The sequence below is a fragment of the Heloderma suspectum genome, chromosome 3 (assembly GCF_057233095.1).
Source record: "Heloderma suspectum isolate Gila_16-S chromosome 3, 16-S_ref, whole genome shotgun sequence".
NCBI classification, from domain to species: domain Eukaryota; kingdom Metazoa; phylum Chordata; class Lepidosauria; order Squamata; family Helodermatidae; genus Heloderma; species Heloderma suspectum.
Window position 1 is genome coordinate 305872784 of NC_139460.1, and position 16966 is coordinate 305889749.

The 16966-nt window shown below is 38.8% G+C and overlaps 1 protein-coding gene across 6 annotated transcripts in view; it reads right to left on the reverse strand.

Annotated features, from left to right (window-relative positions):
* Positions 1-2756: 2756 nt before the first annotated feature.
* MECOM (MDS1 and EVI1 complex locus) overlaps positions 2757-16966 on the reverse strand; it is a 718633-nt gene continuing 704423 nt past the window's right edge. For all 6 annotated transcript variants that reach the window (XM_084847471.1, XM_084847470.1, XM_084847473.1 and 3 more), the window contains 6 exons: positions 15800-15877; positions 12496-12665; positions 11147-11276; positions 7702-7938; positions 6180-6366; positions 2757-4535 (listed from right to left, as the gene is read on the reverse strand). In XM_084847471.1, the coding sequence (XP_084703597.1) occupies positions 4401-4535; positions 6180-6366; positions 7702-7938; positions 11147-11276; positions 12496-12665; positions 15800-15877 (937 nt within the window). In that variant the 3' untranslated portion in view covers positions 2757-4400. The remainder of the gene's footprint in view (positions 4536-6179; positions 6367-7701; positions 7939-11146; positions 11277-12495; positions 12666-15799; positions 15878-16966) is intronic.

Here is a 16966-nt window from a genome sequence, read left to right on the forward strand (position 1 = left end):
CCACTGCCATAATAAGGGTGCTGTTGGCCAGGACAGGTTAAAAAAAAAACACCGACATAAAATAACATAAATAATAAACAGCAGCATATTTTAATAATACATTTAAAAACGTAGGAGAATAAAAATGCCTTTGCCTGGTTTGAAAAGGGTAACAATATTGGTGCCAGCTGGGCCTCTCTGGGGAGAGAATTCCACAAGCGGAAAGCTGCTACTGAGAAGGCTCCCTCTCTGCTGTCTTACCTTGGATGTCAGGGGGACCTGGAAGTGATCCTCTGAAGATGAACTTAATAAACAGGCGGGTTGGTATGAGAGCAGGCACTCTTTCAGGTACTTGGGTTCTAAGCTGCATAGGGCTTTAAAGATAACACCAGCACTTTGAATTGTGCTTCAAAATGGAAGTTCTTTCAGTACCAGTGAAATATGTTCCCACCAACTGATCTTATCCCAGTCAACAGCCTAGCACTAGCAGTGGTATTTTGAACTGCAACTTCTGAACAGTCTTCAAAGGCAGCCTCATGTACAACACCTTACAGTAGTGAATCCTAGATGTTACCACAGCATGGATAATTGTGGCCGGGCTATCTCTGTCCAGGAGAAACTACATTTCACTTACCAGCCTACGCTGAGGAAAGGCTCTTCTTTCCACAAAGGCTATGTGGGCCTCCAGTGACAAAGCAGGATCTAGGAGTACCCCTAGGCAAACTACCTAGACCCAGAACCTTCATTTTGTTTGGAATTTCAACTTATTGACCCTTATGTCTTCAGAAGGTAATGGTAACTGGTTCCAGGCTTTGGCAGCCATTCTGTGTAGAAACAATGCTACCTGGAAAGACATTTTGAGGTTCAAGGCATACATGACTGAAGTGGCCAAACATGACTTCCCAATTCTCAGCACATCAGATCCCTACAGCTGCCTCAAGCATTATTATAAAACAAATAAAAAAACAGCGTTATTGGTATTCTACAAATATGGACCTTTTAAAACTTCCAATACACTCCTTACTACAGTAAGGAAGCCATTGATTACATGTCCTGTCGTGCTCAAGAGGCTGGCGTCTCCAGGTGATGTATTGGATGGTAATATCCAAGTCTTTATTTTGGCTTTTTATATCACTCTGATTACTTGCTGCCACATGAAAACCCTTAATAGCATACATTAGAAGTAACCTGAAGGCACCCTTTGTCTTAGCAACTGGCAGGTGGGAGAAAGTGGAAATTAAGAATTCCTTTGTTTTCTGGGCATGTACCCCTTCCTTTCTAGTGGCTAGGGTCCATTAAGACTTCATATTTATGTATTTTGGTGCTGGGGAAAGCTTTATTTCAAATGAGTGACTGCAACTAAATCAGAGAGGCTTGCAAGCTTGTTTCCACAATCAGTTATCCTGAGATAACAACCCCTCACACTCTGGTCTCTGATATGTGATATTAATCAAAGGGAGGAGAGAATGTGAGAGCAAGGAAAACAAGATAGGATAATTAGAAGTGTTTGACTCACCTCTACTTCATGCAGGGCTAACTGATCATGCAAATAAATGGGAATTAGCTTGGATATGCAGACATGGGTAGCCATCAAAATACATTTGAAGCAAAAAGTGACTTGTCAATGGGGGTTTGGCTATTAAGCATCCTGGAATTCCCTGCCCAGGTATACATCACTGGATGATCAGGATAACAACACTGAATCAATAAATCCCAAAGCCCAGTGTCTGGTACCAGTGGTAGTATTAAGACCCGTTCACACACTTGACATTTGCATCTGGAGAATGATAATGTAGGACTTCCAATTCTCTTGTTCACACTCAATACTAGAGCCAGGAACACCACATGCCCCTCCCATTGCAGCCACTCACACCCTCCTCTTCACCCAAAAGCTGCTGCTCAAGATTGGGGGTTCTTCCAGAGCAGAATTTGATGTAGGGTGCAGGAATGCAGCCTGAAGAGGGAATCAGCACAGAGAGAAGTGCTTTCTGCTTATGCAGGGACTCTGTAGAACCTGGCTCAGAGATATAATGAGATTGTTTGGCAGTAGATCCAGGAGAAAGAAATTGTCTGCACGACCCATAATTAACTTATGGAATTCATTACTACAAAATGTGGTGATGGCCAGTCACTACGATAGCTTTTAAAATGGTGACAAACTCATGGAGGATAGGTTTATCAGTGATTATTAGCCACTGGTACCATCATATTTAAAGGCAGTATACCTCTGATGACCAGATACTGGCTCATACAAAAGGGGCTAGCCCCTCGACTTATGATCCAGCAACTACAACTTCCATGATCCTCCACCATTGGCTATGATTGCTAGGGCTAATGGGAGGTGTAGGCCAAAACATCTGGAGGGCCACCAATTACACACACTAACCAGGGGTGGGCATGTTTGTGCGTGAGTGTGACTTTTACGAAGAGTGGCTCAGTTGAGCATCATCTCATGCACTTTCACAGTTTTGGATAAGTCCAACATAGGCCCAGTCTAGGAGAGATTTTTGCTATGTCTGCCAAAATATTGAAACTATATATCAAGTTGCTCATAGTGTAGGCAAACAATAAAAAAATGGAACAAATGTAACCAGCTTAACTTTAGGAATAACATTCATGGATGTTGGGCAAACATACTCAACCTGTTGATGGCTCTAAACTGGCGTACTTCTATGCTAAAATGGTTATGGTGTGTGTGGGGAAAACAGAGTTTCTGTACTGAACTGTTATTTTTAATCCATTCTATAGCACAAAGAAACCCCAAGGCCATGAAAATGATCCTTTCATTTTTGTAATCCTTTATTTTTTAAATTTGATCCTCCCATAGTAATGTACTGAAATGCATAACAGTTACATTGTACAAAGCATTTAAAGAAAGTACCTCGACTTGCTGGTTATTTCAAAATGAGATAATAAACAAAAGGAAAATAAAATCTGGTCCCTCACTGAAAGGGCAAAATACCCGCCCCCTCCCTTTCCCTGCCCCCAAAATAACTGAATACAATTCATTATTTATTTATTGGGGTTTTTTCTTTTTTTCTTTTTAAACATAAGTTTGGAACACTTCATTTTACAAATAGGATTAACATGAACATAACATCACACAAGCTCGCAGACAACCAGCATAAAATATTGGGTACAGTTTTCTTTTTCTTTAATCAGAAGAATCATGCTTTCATGAAGAAAAAATTAGAATGCTTTATACATTTGAATCATTTTGCTGTATTACGAAAAAATCTCTAAATCATCTCTATTCATTATTTAGTTTCAGTAAAATGAAGGGAAAAAAACGATAGTAAAAGAGGAATGTACGATTTTTTTTTTCAAACACTGTTTGCACGCTCATATATGCAGATCAGTTTGCCTCCCTTTTTTCATTTGAAGTCCTTGGGTGCCCAGAAAAACAATGAGGGGACTGGAACAGTGCTATTAATTTCATATGAACAGTGCTACATTTAGCAAGAGTGCTTTTTTACTTAATCCACAAACAATTGTTTGCAAACAAATAAATACATGGTACACGTAACGCCAAAAAAAGAAAGAAATCAAGAGCAACAAATGAACAACACCAACAAAATAAAACAAATAAACAAAACAGTGACATGATTGTCTAAAATTAAAATGCCATTACATTGATTAGGGAAACATTGAACTATAGTGGTATGTTTGATGATGGTGGTCTTTTGCAAGTAATGTGCTAAAAGACCCAACTCCTTGGATTGCTGATCTCTCCCAGTTTTTTTTTTTTACAATATACACAGACGTCTTACATTACTGTCTCATGTGGTTTGCTATTTTTTTATTTCTACAATGCAGTTCAGAAGGCAAAAGTTAAGGAGAGGGCAAGATATTCGTTGTCATTAGGTTCTAGGTTAATGGCTGATGTACATTCGAGGGAACTGCTTCGTCTTCCTTCGATGGTTACAAATGCATAAAACATAAATGAAGAGGATTTGTACAGAATAGCAACTGTTCCTAATCCTGCCTCCAATTACTCTATACAAAAAAACAAAAACAACCCCCCCAAACAAACGAACAAAAAACATAGGAAAACAATTCTGCTTTAGTTTTGTGGAGTGCTCATGTGTGTAGTGATACAAGTCTTAACCCAGAAGTCCCTCCCCAATCAGGTGGAGTGGAAGACACATATTCCCCATCAAGGTCTATTTGATCCGTGTATTTTGAAAGTCGCATTGATCCTCAAAATGTCAGCAGCTGCCTTTGCTGTGCAAAACAAAATATTGAGAATAAATAGTTTTTCTTCTTCTTCTTTCAAATCATTCAGTTTAAGGTCACCTGACTTTAAATGTGACCTGTCAGATTTCTAAGGCATTCTGCTCTGCAGTCTTTTAAATAGTCTTCTAGCAAAGAGCGATATTGCTAGTTTGGACTTGGTCCCAATCCAGTTATGTTTAACGGTGTCATACATGACTAATAGACTGGATGGCACCAGATTCTGCGGCAGCTCTTGCCATACTGTGCCACATGTTGGAGGAATTATGGGATGCAGAGTGGAGAGAGTCCTTGTCGGAGAGTGAAAGCATCATAGCATAGGCCTATGGTCAAAGGAGAAAAAGAAGTTGAAATTAGATATTTAGTTTAGATCCATAGTTCTACCATGGAAGAACCTATTCATTCAATGGGAATCACCTCTATGGCTCCACTTGAGAACCATTTTGGAATCCACCCTACTTACGTACCAGAAAGCCCTCTCCCACAAGTTTTATGAAGCCTCATGACTGAAAACACCAAGGTGGGCCATCCTCTAGGGCAGCATTTCTTAAACATTTTGAACAATGCTTTTTTTTTTCTAGGCACCTGATATGCAGTGAGATCCAAAGAGCTGCATCTGGATCCCTATACATGCATCAAGATTTCTAAAGACACCCTCCCTTCCCTTCTACATTTCCTCAGACCCTCCAAAAGCTGCTCGGGGAAGTTACAGCCTCTATTTGATCTGTTGCACTAGAATCTGGGAGCAAAGAAAAGGTCACCACACAGTGGTAGAGGGAGCAGGAAAAGAAGGCTTGAGATAGTGAAGGGCATTTTGTCTTCTCTGTTCCTATCCTGCTGGAAAAGCTGGTAAGCTTCCAGCTAGCCACTCAAATGAACAAAACTGCAACTATTCAGCCACTAATTGCCAAACTGGGAATCCTTCACATATTGGAGAAACATTGCACTAATGGGGAAAGTATAAGAAGTACTTTGCAGAACAATTCATTGTTTTCAAAACCAAATTCCCTATTTGTGATCTTAACCTTCTAGAAGTCGATAAGATCTTTCCCATGGGATTCAGCGTGTCAGAATAGCACCTTGTGCCATATCCCCAACTTTATGAAACTAGTTTAAACAAGCTGGGAAAACAAAGTTATTGAAAACAATGTTGTTAATCTATTCCAAAGAAAGAAATGATGACAAGAGGATTGGCACTATTGATGGGACAATGTGAGACATTGAACACCTTCTACTAGAATGTAAGGTGGCCAAGACGTGAGCACACTCAGCTCCTTTCCAGAGGTGTGTGTTTCAGGTTACATATGGACTCTTTAGATATTCTAGCCACTTCAGCTCCACCAACCTGTAAATTTGAACAACCACAGAGTCATTGCAGACATAACAGTGGCACTCTCTTTACTGTTCCTACAAGAATGGAGTGGACCACATGACGACATGTTCTCTTTCCCTTAGTACTCCACTCTCCAGCACAAATTTTCCCCACCCACCTTAACCAAGATCAAGCATTACATCAGCACCAAAGTTAACTTCATCCCCCCCCCCCCCGGAGAGGTGTTTAACTTAAAGTGGATTAAAGTAGTCCCTTCTTTGACCACCAAGATGGTTTAACCACCAAGATGGTTTCAAATCCTGGTTGACAGCAAACAAGGTTAATGTTGGTGGTAATATAATCCTGAACCACCATTAAGGTAGCTTGTGGAAATTTGTGCCAGAGCAAGCAGTGAAAAGGAAGAAAGAACATGTGATCCCATGACCTGTTCCTCATTTCTTAACTGCAGATAAGAGGTATCCACCATCATGTCTCCATCAGCCCATAATCAGCTGGGCCATAAGGCTGGTATATATGAATCATTCCTCTGGCCAAACAGATTGAGGTGGAATTTGATTTCAACTGTGGGTAATTTGCTAATTGCACATCATTCATTGCTGTCTTTTGTATTCTCCAAGGGGAAAATAAATTTTACCTGGGATTTGGACTTGCGATGCAATGGCTGCTTTAAGTCTTCTGGGAGATGGGGGGTACCGAACGCTGCTAGTTCAGCTTCACTGAACTGGCTTTCTTCTATTTTCCTCACTTTGAGGCTATCAGTGAAGTGCCTTATATGGTCCAAAGCAGAAAGTCCAGTTTTATTGAACTCATCCTCCTTATACCTATGAAAAAATCCCAAGATTGGCATATTGATTGGTTTGAAAAGAAGATCACTGGTGATTTTCTTCTTAAAATATTGTAACTGAAACATTTTGTCTGGTCCTTCTTTATATTAGTAACAGACATTAGCCAAAATTCAAAGTATGTTAGGCATTGTTCCTTTTTTAATGAATAGGTCGTAAATTCCTAACATGTATTTAGGTCCCACTGATGTCAGTGAAACTAAAGTTTGGCTAACTTTCTCTGGATCACACCCTCTAGAAAGCTCCTCAGTTGCACAAAGCTCCTCAATTGTTCCTGTATTCCAAATCTTTTTGCAAGTCTGCAAAAAGAATCATTAGCAGACATAGGTAGGTCATCCTGCAAACAAAGTACTTGGGTAAGTCCTGGACTTCTATTTAGAACTTCTATTGTTTTTGACACTGTCCTGCCATGAAAGCTCTTAGATACATCCCCCCTCCTAATCATTTCTCATCGTATATTGATGGTTTGGTTTACATACATTTTGCAAGTAGCAGATAACATATATTGTCATATATGTATTTGTAAACTTCCTTGTGGACCAAAGTGGTAGAAAGGCATTATATAAATCTTTCAAATAAATAAAATAAGTTCCAGGAATGGGTCTAGCAACTCAGGCTCACTAACAGAGCCTTGATCTTTGCCACCATGCTCTGGCTCTGTGCCATTCCCACTCAGCTCTGCACCTTATATCAATGTATCCTCTGTTATGTGATCTCTTTGCTCCTGGGACCTGCATCAGTAGTACTACTTACCCTTTCCCTCTTACTTGCCCAATTTATGGCAGCAACCTGCCATAATGTCAACATGCCATTCCTGTGTCGCTCTTCCTCCCTGCCTTCTAACTTGCTGGACCACAGGGGATGGTATTGCTGTGCAATACTACTCAATCACTTCCATTCGACCCAGTGAAGTGCTAAAGAGCATTGACTGTGATTTGTTCTTCACAATCCCCAAGCTCTGGTATAATGACACAGCTGCATCATGATCCCAAGCCCAAGTGGTCATTATGGGCTTGGGATCATGATGCAGCTGTGTAGTATACTCAGTCAGAATAGTTAATGATGGAAAATATCAAACGGCATCTGGACTAAGGAGGCAAGAGTAAGGAGTTAACACCATGCTGCACATTTCATATTAAGACAGCACAATGGATTGGAGGTGGAGAAAGAGGGTTGTAACATCATGAAGGGACCTGATGTTCCAGTGAAATACTTCTCTCCATCTATATGCAAATACTATCTGAACACCTTCCAGGGACTTTATGGGCTCTATCTTTTCATACGTTTGGCTCTACCACTGAGATAAGTACCTACCTGCCAGGAGAAGACTTGCAATTCATTTCCAAAGCATTTGCGTCTTCATAATCACCCTCAGTGGCCTCTTCACATACGTTGCTTGTTGCAAGTTCCTTAATTGACTTCCCTGTTATCTCACTTTCTTCATCTTCCTCTTCCATCATTACTTCATCTTCTGCTTCTTCATCCTCCAACAAGTCTGAGTTTTGGCTTGCCACGAGAGTCTTTTCATCCTTAAAGTGGCTTCCATTCATTCTTTAAAAAATATACACACACACATATATATATATATATATATATATATATATTCAACATAGAATCAACTGTAAGCAGTTGCAGAAACAGGACCTTTTGTTTTCTATACTTTGTTTTGCATTGACTCTCCCAGGAGTCATAATTTGCCATAATTAAAATCAATACTACTCCATCCAGTTCATTAAGCTGCCAGTATGTCTTTGAAATTCAGTCCACAGCCTGATAGGATTGTGAAGATAGCGTTTATCAATATTATGCCTTAGTTTTAAATTACTACATTTCATTATTCTTGAGAGGAGAATTCCCAACATATTCACCATTGGCCTAAGGGAAAAACTATTCATATTGTCAACTATCTCCCCCTGCACTATTTCTCTCAGAGGGAGACTCATAACAACTGTCAGTAGTGTACAGCCTAATTCACACCAGAATCTATCAGTAGCAGGTAACCTACCTCATAGGGTTGTTGTGAGGATAAAATGGAATAACCTTCATGTACCCTGAAGTCCTTGGAGGAAGGGTGCAATACAAATTTCATAAATAAACAGAATATATACCACTTGGTAAGTCCATTTACATGAAGGACTTTCACCCAGATCTTGGCCACACAAGAATTTGGCCAGTGTATACTGTGTTGGAGCAGTGAAGTGCATTATAAACATTTTGGCTTCAAAGTGAAATTAGTGGGCTTAAGCACACATAATGCCATAATGGATTGTGGCCTTTGTGGTGGAGAAACAATCAAATGAATTGTTGACATTGTTTAGTACTGTACACCAGGAATTTATTTCCATTTGGTTGTATGAATCATTCTCTATAATTTTAGCAGGAGATAAGAATTGGCTGACTTGCCTTCATTATAATGTTTTAACTCAAACATGTAACCAAATGTTCTAATTTACTGGAAGCTGCCAGGCTTACCCAACCCATTCCCTGGAGCCAAACTACCTCTTTCTAAATACAAGGGAATTTCATTTCTCATCTGATTGCTTTTAGATTTTCCAATAAATTGTCTATTTGGCTAAATGGAATGAAACCACACCAGAAATTATCCCATCACAGTCCAAACCATGTAGCCACAAACAATTATCTTTTGGAAAAAAAATTGTGTCAACATTGGTCAACATGATGATATTCCTTCATTTATACTACAAGAGGAAAAAGAAATAGAAATCCACCAATTATTATTAAGGACTATAGGATCCATTAAACATAAGGAAATGGTCTCAGAAATAACATCAAGAAAGACCTACTTTAGTAACGATCTTGAGAAAACTGAACACATCATCATCATACTGGTGGGTATCTTTGGCATCTTTTACCAGAGTGCCCTGGTAACACTTCTTGGATGGTCATAAGAAATTATGAGCCATAAACCAGGGATTGCCAGATTGCAAACTATGCTAGATGAAGACTGTTTGAAGTGAAAAGGACTTGGATTTAAACCAAAGTAATGAAAGCCACATGATTAAGAAATGTATTTGCTAATTACATTTTTCATATGCGGTAATTTGCCAAGTATGAAATATCTATCAAAAGTAGTCTATAGTGCTGAATTTTGAAAGGAAACTGTGGATGACCCATCAACCTTTTCTTCTTTTAGACTTCCTATCTGAGGACATGTTGAGACCAGATGTGAAAAAGTAACCCAAGACAATCGAGCAAGAACAAAATTTGAATATGTATGTAATGTATAAACATCTGCCTTCATGAATATATGCCTACTAGTTTTGACCCCAGCATAAGAATGAGTGAGAAACATAGAAAAGGGATAGTCATAAGCAGTATGCAATTTCTGTCCTTGAGAGTGGAAAGCAGATTAATGAAAATGAGAAGCTAGTACCTTTTTAATTAAATGTTGACCTGCTACAAAATTTCATGTAAGGCTACAATTCTGGGGAAAGGTTATGCTCATGCTCATTATGATGTTGCTGCAAATCCAAAGTAAAAAAGAGACAACTGTACTTCAACCATGTATTGATTTAAAATCCGATGAGACAGTAATAGGGGGTTTATTTAATATGCATGCAGTTCTATTTCTTTGCAGCAGTACGTACTGGACAGAACTGGGATGGGTACAGTCTTGGACTTCATTAGGAGTGTGTTCTTAACATCAAGAGCATGTTCTATTCCCAGAACATTTACGGGATTTCTCTGCCACCTTTCCTGAACCCACCAAGCCAGTCCATGCCTCATCCTAGTAGGAATGTAGTTGTGGATCAGCAAGTATTTTCGCTGATCTAAAGGTACTCTCTTCTTCAGCAATGATCCTAGTGATGTCTAGATAGCCATCCCAAGGAACATTCGCCATTAGCAAAGCCTGCTGTATCACGTTTTCAGTAGTTTTGCTGGTAGGAAAGTGTTCTAGCCTGCCATTTCACAGGGCTTTCAAGCGTTAAGGTCAGTCTTTGTAGAGCAGCTGTCTGGCCCTTTGTACACATAACAAATACTGCACTATTCCACATACAGTACAAGAGGCAGTGTCTAGCTCTTGAATCACATGCTTGGTCCTACGTGAAAAACTAAAACCTGGTGCCAATTCCTGGAGGGAAGTAGTGCCCACAGCACTTAGAAGTTCACATGGCAACCACATTTCCCTCACCATTTGGAGGAAATTTAAACTTCCCCACTCTATGTTAGGCTCATATCTAAATAGTTAAAACTTGATGTATGGCACATTTCTGGTCAAAATATCAGACTTGTACTTTGAATTTTGAATTCACAGTTTTGATGCACTTATTCTGGCTATGTTAACACCAGCACATTTTACTTTGCTAATTGCCAGGAGATCCAAGCTTTTCCCCACAAAAGTATTTTGTGAACATGTTATCTGAGTATACTGCTTTGACAGTGTGGAAAACACAAGAAAAGGCTTAGGTTTAGTTTCTCTGCTTATTTAAAAACTGTAAAAGAAGAGTGGTTAAAATGTTTTGAGTAAAACAAAGTTGGCTTTGGGACTAGAAGGTTACAGTGGAAGTGCAAACCTGTATTTCTTGCATGTAATGGACGCAATCCAGATAAAGTTTTGTATAATCAGATTCTAATGAAATCTATATAACTACCATGTCTGGAATTATATCCCAATGGTTTTAACGGGAATATCTCTGGATTCCGCCCAATTCCTTTTGGAAAATGAACTGCAAAAGTAACCAGCAGCAAAGAAGCTACAATTAATCAAGTTAAGCAACACAGAAAAGTCATCTCTCACCTTTCTTCTGAAGTGTTGTGATTGCTATTCCCAATGAAATTCCGAATTTCTGTAAAGTATGAGTCCTCTTTGTCATCTAGGATAGCTCCTGTGCTTTCAAGTTCAGAGTGAGGCGAAGATGTGGCAGTACCTTTACAGAAAAGCAAAAGCTTGTTCTTTGATCATATGTCTGCTTCAATCAATCATTAATATACCTTTATTTGTTAATCGAATGCAGGGTTATCATCATTGTCATTTGGGCAGCTGTGAGTTGCTGTAGAGTGTACTCATGCATAAAAGCTCCATTTGATGATTTCAAAGTATTTCTCATAATTACCTAAGTTCACTAATAACCTCTGTTGTATATAGGAGTCATCACACACCATTATGTTCTAGCTAAACTGATCATGAGGGCTAAACTGGATTTCAGTTAAGCTTTGTGAAAAAGTGATCTACCAAAATTCATAGGAGTAGGGAATGTAAGGCCTACAGACCGTATTCGTTATTTTGTAAATGTCATTATATTAGGTCTTCTCGGGTCAAACAAAAATACTTGGTGGAACACCTCAACTATAATATAGCTGGTAGCAAAATGGCGAGCAGAAGATAAGATGAACCAGGTGAGGACAACCTTTTGCTTGCAGCACTGTCAATAAGCGTGGTGGGTTGGGAGGAAAAGCACAATTTACACAGCTTGCTGCTACAATGATTGAAAATGGTAAATATTCTGTATCTGGGCTCAGTCAAAAACATGCAAGAATTGAATTGGGTTAGGTGAGGAAGCAGCTTGGGCCTGGTCAACTGCCAAGCCCTCTTAGGGAGGGCCACCTGAGATATTGAGAATAAAAGTATGATGTATAAATCCCACCAAAATTTATTGAATTCAATAAGTGTTTACTTATGACTGCAAGCATTTGATGCATGTTATGTGTCCAAGTATCTCAGGTTATCTAAAAACAACAACAAACCCAGCTCTACTTACCTACCAATGGATCTTATCCATTGAGTCAGTGAAGTTAAATAAATGTAGTTGTGGTCAACAGCCTACAGAACTGGTTATGTCAAAATTGGTGTACTGGGCTGATATAGCCCTTACTAAGTCTTAAGCCATGCCAACATAATGGGTCAAAATCAAATGATGGGATTTTGATTTCTGACATGCATTTAAAGTTATAACCACATGATCACTTAAAAATATGAGGATAGAGTTCAAACTATGTTATTCTATCACAGGAGGATCACTGTAATTTTTCTGGGATGGAAAGCATGAGCTGCAGTGTCATGAGAATGCTACAACAGCACAACAGTTTTCTGGATGATTTCATGAACTTCATTTAATATTTTGTTACGCAGGGAAGATAGCCACATACCAGACATGTTGCCATTCTCATGTTTTTTGAGATGTCTATCTAAATTGGTTTGTTGGCCAAAGCACCTGTCACATAAATGGCATTTGAAGGGCTTCTCCTTATTGTGGATGTTACGAACATGTCTCTGCAGGTTAGACGATATGCTAAAAGACCTGTCACAGTATTTGCATCTGAAACAAATATGAAATACGGAAGTAGTATGTGAAATATAACTAGAACAAAAGTCAGTAACATTCTTCTCAGTGACACAAAAGAGATATTGTGAACCACAACTCTATCTTTTTAAAGAAATGTTATTTTTATGGATTTAACCAACAATGCACAACAATTCATTGACAGAATAATTCAGACCCTTGTTATACTAGTTTTATTGTATTAACCTCCACTGCAGTAGGTTTTGCTAATGCAATCCAGTGATATAATTGGATACCTGATGGATTCCTGAACACCAAATGCAGCCAGAATATCTTCTAAGCAGCAAGGGCTGTATCCATCTTCAAGTGGAATGGGCACTGCTAGTAGGATGGACTCCCCTCCCCCCTGCAGACCCCACATGACTCCAAAATCTGCTTCAGAGGGTTGGGGACCTGACAGAGCAGATTTGGGGGGCATGGGGATGCAGGAGGAGAGGGAGAAGATTTGTTGCATGAGCATAAGTCCACTTGCATGGCATCAGACGTTGCCCTTGATCTCACAAAATTCTCTCTGAAATATTTCCAGTATTTTCCTGCATTTGATTTGCATTTTATCCTCCAGTAACACAATGGCTTCCATGCATCAAGTTTCACCCTTTGTTCCCTCTTCAGAAAGGTTAATCTCACTAAAAGTTAATGATTTATCAGAACAAGCAGTATAGATTTTGCTCTGGAAATCTCAAGTATAAAAATATAATTCAAAATCCTAATTATAAAATCCCAGTGATAAATCAGAAATCCAATTTAATCTTTGGTGTAAGGGAAGATTCCATATTATCGATGAAATAGATAGGATTGCTGCATGGGTAGTGGTAGGTTTGGGATCTCTGAAGGCTGTTTTGGATATGATAACAAACAGGAGGAATAAAATCCCCAACTGACTTGCACTTTTTCATATGCTTTCCCATCTTGTCCAGAATTCACCTCATGCTTTGTTCCCAGTGAAAGCTTGCATACCTCCCCAGTTGGGAAGACAAGCAAGATTGATTTTGAATGTGGAAATATTCAGGTACCAGGAAGCACAAGTCAACTGTGTATCCCCCCTTTCCCACACACACTTTGGCTCATGCAAAATGGTTTTCAGTTATAGGAAGGAACCCAATATTTCAGAGCACATAACTTGGGATAGTCCATTCCTATATGTTAAAAAAGTATTTCACCAAAGAGTGTGAAAAGCAGAGAAGCACAAGCCTATTGTTTCATGCTGTTGCCAATGCAGTATAATGAAGCACTTTGAGAAGAAAGAAAACATGAAACAAATTGCTTCTAAGGCTCAAATAAGGTAGAAAGGCCACTTCCCTCCCTGTTCAAAATTACACTGTGTGATAAAATCTTTTCTTGAGGAATTAGCTTGCTCAATTGCTAATCCTGGAGGAAATTCAGTTATCTTCCCAAATGCAGAAATAAACAATCCAAATCTTTAATATGGTGCCAACACGAGTAGTTTAGTCTATCACTCTGGTACCAGAGGCATCAATTTTCATACTCCGCAGTGATTTGAAGTCCCTGAAGCCTTTACTGTATTGCCCTTTAAGCCATTACTAGGACATACTATAACTATTCCAAATTCCCTGGCTGGCAACTGGCCAACCGTCCTCATCACTGTTCCCCCCCCCCCATAGTCTATTTCTCTTGAACCTCAAAACATGTCTGTTACATTGTGGCTAAGTCAATTATTCTGGGAAAAAATTATGCATTACGTTGCTAATTGTTTCTGGCTGTTATGCGGTGGAAGAGCATAACATGTTTCCAGATACCTCTTAAAACATGAATTAAATTACATGCAAGCCCACTTCCCAAATAAATTCAGGACTGAGGAAAAATCTATCCCAACAATGAGCTTTTTCTCCTTTCTTTGCAAGGCATAAAATGTACCAATTTTTGATTATTTTGTTAGAACATGAGCCGAGTTCCTTCCAATTGATTTCATTAACGGAAAGTTCTATTTTGTACAATTAAAATTCTTTTCTCATTTCAGTATATTAATTGTTCCCATGGGACATATTCATAAGAGATCTCCCAGTTAAGTCCCATGGAGATCAACGGAACTTAATGGTGAAGTGGGTTAAAAGCATTGCAGACATGGGGATTAGTGGTAGCTATGCATGTTTTTGAAGAGAATAATAGGACATAAAGTGCTTGTGGGAATTAAACATACTAAATAAAGAAGAAGAGAAATAAACAGCATAGAGCACTTTTACAGGGTGAATAAATACTGAACTAAAATTTGATACAAAATAACCAAAATTACGTTTTTTAGAATTCATTTTCAAATAAGGTGAGAATCTCACCATTATTGCTAATTAAGTTTTATCACACCTTGATTCAAATTTGATAGACAAATTTGGTCTATCAAATTTGGTCTAATAAAATTGCTTCCATTTGGCCATCCTTGAAATAGACTGTTGCTCATGCCACAATAACGTAGTTTTGCACTTGATCCAGAACCACATTCTAAAACGAGCATGGAGGAAGGATTTAACCCTTTCCTCCCTGCTCTAGGTCTAATGAAGATTCCTCCCCTGGAGCTGCTGCTTACATTGGAAAGAAATCCCCCATTGCCGCCCCTTCATGCCTGCCTGTGGTCCTGATAATTATTACACACACCCCACTTACACTATTTGCATTTTTTAAAAAAAATCTTGCATGTTAAATGCAAATATATATTTAAAGTCACATCTAGTTTGGTCCTTTCTCTCAGCTGAGCAATCTATTAGTGACACCAAATGAGAAGGACCAGCACTTGGCATTTCACATAATTAGGAATGTTTAGTCCACGGAGTTTTATAAGAACTATTTTGAATTCACTTGCAGTATTCAGGACTGTATATGCGCAGCAATAAATGATGGTGGGAACCATATACTTCTAAGGGGTTCAGAGTGTCCAGCTTCCTGACATGGCTTGCTGTATCCCATAAGGGTTGTGCTGAAGTCCCCTGTGCTAATTCTTTCCACATATTTATTACAAAGTATTACCAATTGTGCTTTATGTCACACACTCCAAAACCTCATTTCATTTTCATAAGTCAACTCTAGCAGGCAGTGTTGACACTAAAAGTCCTGAAATAAGAGTCCCATGTTTACTACCCCCAAATGCATTCATCTTGTACCTGTAAGGCTGCTCTCCAGTGTGTGTTCTCAGGTGACGGGTAAGATTTGCAGATCTTGGAAAAATCTTGCCACAGTATCTGTTATCAGAAAGTGGTTTGTAAGGATAGCTTTGTTTTGCTTCAAGTTACATAAAGAAATCACAGGCATAGCCCTAACTTCAAACCAATCTTGGATGGAACTATTTCTTTGGTACTTAAAGCTTTCTGAAAACAGATTCAACAAATATATTGAATCCAAACTTTATGGATGAAGATGGTGATTTCTAGATTTGCCAATACCCATAAGCAATGTGTGAAGGCAGACTTTCATTTTAATGTTCATCCAGACGCACTGCACTTATTAACTTTGTCACTTGTCCAGCTAAATGCTTGTGTGAGAACCCCCCCCCCCACTCTTTTATCAAAGGGTTAGAATCTGGGCTTGATGGAAACAGAATTTAAATGGTTTAGCTTATTCAAAGTGTCAGCAAACGTGGCGTCGTTCCATCCGTGGAAGATCAGATGAGACATGATTCAAGAGACCTAATCAATCAAGGTAAGTTTCTATAATGGTGTGCTGTGAAAGTAGCTGACATCATTTCAGAAAGATCAGATAAACTGATATGCCAGTTATCAGATACATTTACTAACATTCTGAAAATGAGACAGTGACGTAAAAAGCAAGTTTTAAAAATAAAAGTCAAGAAGAAAACTGAAACATCAACAGCAGTTTATTCTGCCAATTCAGGGACATTTCCCAGAAAAAAACATCCAAAATATAAAGGCTAAATGCATTTCTAAGAGAATGGGTTGATTTAATGGGTTGATTTGAATATTACTTCTTTTGACCAAGAAAAGCCATTCCGAGATTATTTCATCGTGTCAAATTCACATGGTAAATATTTCTTACAAATATGCCCCCACATGAAGACAGCTGATATTTATTGGATCACAGGGGGAAAAAACCTTGTGAACTTGCAGACTTCCTCACATAGTGAAAGCTAGCAGTGTGCCATACGAGGTTGACAAGGTAAAATCACCTTGTGGTGAATTGGCCACAATAAAGAATACTACAGTGCTGGTCCATTGCATCATCCATGTGAATTGCAAACTAGAAAGCACTGCTGATGTACAATCTCCATTAATTAGAATGGGGCTTGTGCAAGTGGTTTTTATTTTGGATAATCA